This window comes from Hippoglossus hippoglossus, chromosome 13, assembly GCF_009819705.1.
Source record: "Hippoglossus hippoglossus isolate fHipHip1 chromosome 13, fHipHip1.pri, whole genome shotgun sequence".
Taxonomy (NCBI): domain Eukaryota; kingdom Metazoa; phylum Chordata; class Actinopteri; order Pleuronectiformes; family Pleuronectidae; genus Hippoglossus; species Hippoglossus hippoglossus.
Window position 1 is genome coordinate 1,566,026 of NC_047163.1, and position 7,257 is coordinate 1,573,282.

General features: G+C 40.7%; 1 protein-coding gene across 1 annotated transcript; it reads left to right on the forward strand.

Moving 5' to 3' along the window:
- The first annotated feature begins 5,081 nt into the window (after window positions 1-5,081).
- On the forward strand, window positions 5,082-6,614 carry LOC117773179 (nuclear factor 7, brain-like). The gene is made up of 2 exons (XM_034604891.1): window positions 5,082-5,127; window positions 5,215-6,614. The coding sequence occupies exon 2, from the start codon at window positions 5,232-5,234 to the stop codon at window positions 6,612-6,614; it is 1,383 nt and encodes a 460-aa protein (XP_034460782.1). The 5' UTR covers window positions 5,082-5,127; window positions 5,215-5,231.
- Window positions 6,615-7,257: the final 643 nt, after the last annotated feature.

The following is a 7,257-nucleotide window of genomic DNA, read 5'->3' on the forward strand; positions in this document are numbered from 1 at the left end:
AGAGAAAGATTTTATTCATCATGTTTATTTCTTCAAGAGAAATCTGCTGAATCTAAAAGTTAAACTCGTTATTCTAAAGCTTTGTTTATTTCTCCTTTTACTTCTCACTCGTTTTTATTTCTCCTGTCGACTTTTCCACGTGTGTAAAAAGATTTCATTATTTTCTGATCTTTATCTTTGGTTTGTTTTTTACTTTCATGGAAAATGTTTTCTATCATTTAGATTTTGTGTGGATCCATGAAGTCGAGCAAACTGATGAAGATCCACATAAAAACACATTTATCAATAACAGCTGATCATTGTTCACATTCAACAAACTTTATTAAAACTCACACATGAGACATGATTCATGTTTAATCACATAAAGTCTGTTCACATATGAAATAATCCAACATATATGAACATTTGTCTGTTTGATGTGATGAAGCCAAAATGATTCTGTCTGTAAAAGTGTTTATTCAACAGCAGCCTAGTGATGTGATTTTAATATTGTGATCAAAATAATAAAAACTATGAAACAGAAACAGAGTTCTGACCTTTTTTAAGTTGAGATGTAAATATGAAGCCAAAATGATTGTGTCTGTCAAAGTGTTTTCATTCATTCCTCAACAACAACACAACAGAGGTTTAGTTCAGCTTCAACATTTAAATTCCTCCTAAATGCTGAAGGTGCATCGACTCCTGTTTGTGAGCAACATCATAAAACATGTTCTGCTTCATGTTCTGCTTCATGTTGAACCGTCTCCTGCTGCTGTGACACACACACGTTCAGTAGTAAAGTGTCTGCAGCCATCTTGTTTCTGACCGCTCCGTCCTCATGGGGTCGTCCCCAGTGTGTGACTGCACATCGATCTACTGACTGAATGTTTCATCAACGTGTTCCAACACAGACGCAGATTCACATAGAAATGTTTCGCATCCCAAACGCAGCAGCACGGAATACACACGTGTGAATGAGCTGCAAACAAAGATGGAGGAACTCGGAGTTTGGTTTCAAAAGAAACGAGGGAAGCTTCAACGTGACCTCGTGTCTTTCTCCAACATCACAGGTTGATTATCTGCTGGAGGAAGTGATGGCTGCCTCTGTGACACACGTACATGATAAAAGTGTACGAGGTGAATTTATAGAACGAGAGTGAAAATAAATGATTATTCACAAATAACAATGATCTCCAGATGTAACACTGGTGTTTGTGGGAAACAGAGATTTAATTGAGCTTGTTTGAGATAATGTGAGGATCAGCAGATTCTCCAGAGGATTCACAGTGAGCCACTGAACATGTTGATGATGTTTCCAACACGTGACGGATGTGAAACTGAAACCAACCAAAATAATACGAACATGTCAGGATGAAGAAGAGGATCCGGACACGTGGAGGACACTGTTGGGCCATGGTTCTTTGTGTGAAACTACACTTCGGCCTACATGTGCCATCAAAGCTTGAAGCCGCATGTTCCTCCAAGACTCAGTCTCCCAGGGGCCATCAGAGGTGTGAAAACCCCCCCAGGGACACAGGTTTCAACTCCCATTGGTCACTCTGGACCCCATGACCTGTGAGGTCACCGGGCCAATATAAAGCCAGGTTTATCCAACTCTTCACTCTCTTTCTACACTCCCTCTACGGAGAGCAGGCTGTCGAGCCTTTTCCTACGATCCTTTCACAGGAGGGAAGGCTGTCGAGCCTTTTCTCCAGCTCACATCTTCTCTTCCCATCCAACTCTTCGAGAGGAGCACAAAGGTGCAGCTTCCAGCTCATCTCACCAAGGAAACCTCCTCGCCCTCCAAGCTCTAGCAACGTCCTAGCAGCGACTCGATGTCCTGCTTGCAAACTTCAGCCAGCAACTGAGCTACACCGCTCAACCAAAACCAGCAAGACGACACAAAACTGCGAACTGCACAGCAACTTCCTTTTTCCACTTTCCACGGACTGGTAACACAACTGGGCTTTATAATTATACTAGGCTAAGCAAGACTGTTTATTCGATTCTGCGTGAGGTTTATAAGTTTGATTTGTGGTGTTGTGATATTTTGGGTACAAGTTATTGAGAAAGTAATGTTAGTCTGTTATGCTCTTCACAGTCTTTCGTTGCATCCAATCTAGTAACTTTCTCTAATTTGGCACACACACAGACAAACACACACACACACACACACACACACACACACACAGACACACACACACACACAGACACACACACACACAGACACACACACACACAGACACACGCATAACTCTTCACCTCATTATCTCTACAGGTCGTAAACATTCCAATAGGGGGGGAGGGTGTTGTCTCTTTGGCCAGCGACCATCATGAAAGCACGCTGACTCACACAGACACACACACATGTATACACACATACCTATCTTTGTTTAGCAATTAGACCGTTAGTAATTTGTGTTTTTATACTTTATTATATTCATAATAAATGTTTTTCTTTCACAAATGTTTTTTCATTAATGTTGCATAAGTGAATTTCGCCAACCTCTACACTGTCAAGAACCCCATATCCTTCAACTTAGCTAACTATCTATATGGTAATTTGGGTTATAGTTATTAATTTAATTGTTAATCAGAGTTCCAAATTTGTAGTTAGAACCTTTATGAGACTTAATCAATAAATTGGCTATCTTTTCCCTTCCTTTGAAGGGTGGTGCCCCGAGGTAACTTTAATCAATTAAAGTTATTATTTAATATTAATAATAAAATATTAATATTTTATTTTGATAACCAAGTTTATTGAATGCCGAAAGGCACACCATTTTATGGTATCACATTTGATGCATTATGGCACAACAACACTGATGAAGACGTCCACTTGGAAAGACGAGGACATTGCAGAACCGTTGGTGAGAAGGGCCGACGCCGTGTTGTAAAAACAACATGTGAACCTGAAAACTGCAAAAACTTCTGTGTTGTTGCGAATGTGTTTGTGTAGAAAAAGACTGGATACAAACTGCTTCATAGAACGAGGGCATATGAAAAAAGAACAGTCATTTCCTTGCTATTAAAGATATAACAACAGGAACCTTCATCTTCTTTTATCTTGTGACACAACACAACTCTGTGGTTATGGCCCGAGCACCGAACAGTAGGAGACCGTGGGAGGCCCTATGGAAATTGTAAGGATTATTTTTTTTTTTTCAGGCAAATGAATTGGCTTTTTGAGGCTTTAACATGCTCAACTTCTTACCAAACTTTGCAGAAAATTAGAAAGTGGTGAAAATGTACGTATTCTGGAGTCATTTTAAATGGGCGTGAGAAAATGGCTCAACAGCGCCCCCCCGCGCCCCCTGGAACGCGTTCACATTGACCGATCTTCACAAAAATCGATACACAGGTGTATCATGACCAGACAAACAAAAAAGGGGCATTATGAAAAACGCAACATTTTGCATTTAGTGGCCATTTTGGCCATATTCCACATTTTTACTTTGAGGTACTTGTACCAGGGCTTTCATCAGATCAACTTCAGATTGCGATGAGTGTCATCTCAATTGTGCTCGGGCCCATTATTATTATTATAATAATAATAATAATTGTTTATTTGTGTTCTCAGATTTAAGGATTTTCTGTCTATATTTTTCTATATATTTTTATAACTATTATTATTATTGTTTGGTATATTTTTGTGATTACATTTAATTTGTTGTTGAATCCTTTGATGCTGATAATGCAGGAGTGGAGTTGTTTGTTGACGGCTCAGCATCAAAGGACTCATGGTCCATGTATGTCCGAGATACAGAACCTCGTGTTTTGATGGCGTGTAATCAAACTGTGACGCCACGCCACGCGCCACGGTCACACCGTGTGACGAAGAATCGATCTTTGAGGTAGTTTGTATCTCCGTCTTGTTGAGATGACACTCATCTCAATTTGAAGTTGATCTGATGAAAGCCCTGGGACAAGTTCGTCAAAGTAAAAATGTGAAAAATGGCCACTAAATGCAAAATGGCGGGCTTCCTGCTGCGTTTTTCAAATTGCACCTCCAGACTTTTTTGTTTGTCTGGTCATGATACACCTGTGTATCGATTTTTGTGAAGATCGGTCAATGTGAACACGTTCCAGGGGGCGCAGGGGGCGCTGTTGAGCCATTTTGCCACGCCCATTTAAATTTACTCCAGAATACGTACATTTTCACCACTTTCTAATATTTTTATTATTTTCATAATAAATGTTTTTCTTAAACACAAATGTTGTCTTCATTAATGTTGCATAAGTGTGAAGTTTACAATCCTCTGAACTCCATATCCTTCATCTTTACTAACTACTGACGTGGTCATTTTGGTTAAAGTTAATAATTCAATTATTCATCAAAGTTCCAAATTTGTAGTTCATACTTTCATGAGACTTAATCAATAAATTGGCTCTTTCCCTTCCTTTGAAGGCTGGTGCCCCGAGGTAGCTTTAATGTAAACTAAAGTTATTATTTCATATTAATATTAAGTATGTTTCTGACGGACACATTTATTGAATGCCCAAAGTCACATCATATATTGGTGTCACACTTAAGGTATAATAATCACAACAAAATGTACAATCATTTGATGATGTCATACTTTTTACTTCACTCACACACAAATTAATGAGCAAACTTGAGCTGATTTGAATTTATGAAACCATCTTTTAATTTTCTGACATTGTTTCCATTTGTTTGCACTTTGCTTCTGTCTCTTTAATGTGACTTCAGCTCTGCAGCTACGTCACAGACTCCCCCCCCCCCCCCCCCCCCCCCCCCCCCCCCCCCCCCCCCCCTGCACTTCCTGTTACTACTTTAACTGTCACTCTTGCAGAACTTCCTCTGAACTTTGAACACTGATCAGATCACGATCATATTCAAGCAGCTATTTTACACCAAGTCTCTTGTCTGTGTGAGCTTGTTGCTGCCAAATGACTTTTGACCAGTTATCAAATCCAAGGCTTGAATTACTTTTTACAATCGTGTCCTGACACACCAGAGAAACCAGGAAACATCTGTTCCTCCCTGAAGAGACGCAGGCTGAAAACCAGACGATCACATTCACCTTCCAAACCAAACTGAACCAAACCAGACCAGACGTCCTGAGTGAGTCCAGCTACAGGAGAGAAGAGTCAAACTACAACCTGCCGACGCTCCACACACTGACCGTGAGTTTAACAAACACCTCGACTCAGAGAGGAAGTAAACCTCAGTGAAGTTCGTGGAGCTGTGACTGACTGACTGTCTGTTTTCAGCTTCACCTGGAGACTCAATGGCTTCCAGATCAGAAGAGGATCTCTACTGTCCCGTCTGCGATGATGTCTTCAGAGATCCTGTCATTCTGTCATGTAGCCACAGCTTCTGTAAAGACTGTGTGAAGAGCTGGTGGAAAGACAAAGAAGTAAAAGAGTGTCCACTTTGTAAGAGAAGATCTTCAAGGTCAGAACCACCTTGTAACCTGGTGTTGAAGAACCTGTGTGAGACCTTCTTACAGGAGAGAGATCAGAGCTCTTCACATGCTCTCTGCAGTCTGCACTCAGAGAAACTCAGACTCTTCTGTCTGGACCATCATCAGCCAGTGTGTGTCATCTGCAGAGATTCAAAAAAACACAGCGACCACAGAATCAGACCCATCGATGAAGCTGCACCACAACACAAGAAGCAGCTTCAGGAAACTCTGGAGCCCTTGAAGAAGAAGTTACAGTGTTTTGAACGTGTTAAAGTAGAGTTTGAACAAACAGCAGAACACATTAAGGTCCAGGCCGGACTCACAGAGACGCAGATCAAGGAGCAGTTTGAAAAGCTTCATCAGTTTCTGGAGGAGGAAGAGGAGGCCAGGATGGCTGCACTGAGGGAGGAAGAGGAGCAGAAGAGTCGGATGATGAAGGAGAAGATTGAGTCTCTGAGCAGAGACATAACGGCTCTTTCAGACACAATCAGAACCACAGAGGACGAGCTGAGAGCTGAAGACGTCTCGTTCCTGCTCAACTACAAGGCTGCAGTGGAACGAGTCCAGCAGCGCCCCCTGCTGGATGATCCACAGCTGGCCTCAGGAGCTCTGATAGACGAGGCCAAACATCTGGGCAACCTGAGCTTCAACATCTGGAACAAGATGAAGGACATGGTCTCCTACAGTCCTGTGGTTCTGGACCCAAACTCTGCTCATCCAGTACTCGTCCTGTCTGAAGATCTGAGCAGTTTGAGACTAGGAGAGAAACAGAAGCTTCCTGACAATCCAGAGAGGTTTGATTATTACTTCTCAGTCCTGGGATCTGAGGGTTTTAACTCAGGGACTCACAGCTGGGACGTCCTGGTTGGAGACAGTACACACTGGGCACTGGGTGTGTCAGTAGAGTCTGTCCAGAGGAAGGAAAGCACACAGTCTGGATCATGGGAAATATGGTTCTATGAAGGTAAATACTTAGCATTGTCACCATCAGGATCATCTGTTCTCTCTGTGCAGAAGATCCAGAGGATCAGAGTGAAACTGGACTGGAACAGAGGAGAACTGTCGTTCTCTGATCCTGATACTAACAAACACATTCACACCTTCACACACACTTTCACTCAGAAGATGTTTCCATCCTTTATCACTAGAGATCACATGAAGCTGTTACCTGTGAATGTCTCTGTGACGCTGGATCAGAGCAGTTAGAGATAAAGATTTTATTCATCATGTTTATTTCTTCAAGAGAAATCTGCTGAATTTAAAAGTTAAACTCGTTATTCTAAAGCTTTGTTTATTTCTCCTTTTACTTCTCACTCGTTTTTATTTCTCCTGTCGACTTTTCCACGTGTGTAAAAAGATTTCATTATTTTCTGATCTTTATCTTTGGTTTGTTTTTTACTTTCATGGAAAATGTTTTCTATCATTTAGATTTTGTGTGGATCCATGAAGTCGAGCAAACTGATGAAGATCCACATAAAAACACATTTATCAATAACAGCTGATCATTGTTCACATTCAACAAACTTTATTAAAACTCACACATGAGACATGATTCATGTTTAATCACATAAAGTCTGTTCACATATGAAATAATCCAACATATATGAACATTTGTCTGTTTGATGTGATGAAGCCAAAATGATTCTGTCTGTAAAAGTGTTTATTCAACAGCAGCCTAGTGATGTGATTTTAATATTGTGATCAAAATAATAAAAACTATGAAACAGAAACAGAGTTCTGACCTTTTTTAAGTTGAGATGTAAATATAAAGACAAAATGATTGTGTCTGTCAAAGTGTTTTCATTCATTCCTCAACAACAAAACAACAGAGGTTTAGTTCAGCTTCAAC

Excerpts from the sequence above, each read along its gene's own strand:
- LOC117773179 (XM_034604891.1), top strand. The coding sequence starts at position 5,232 with ATGGCTTCCAGATCAGAAGAGGATCTCTACTGTCCCGTCTGCGATGAT.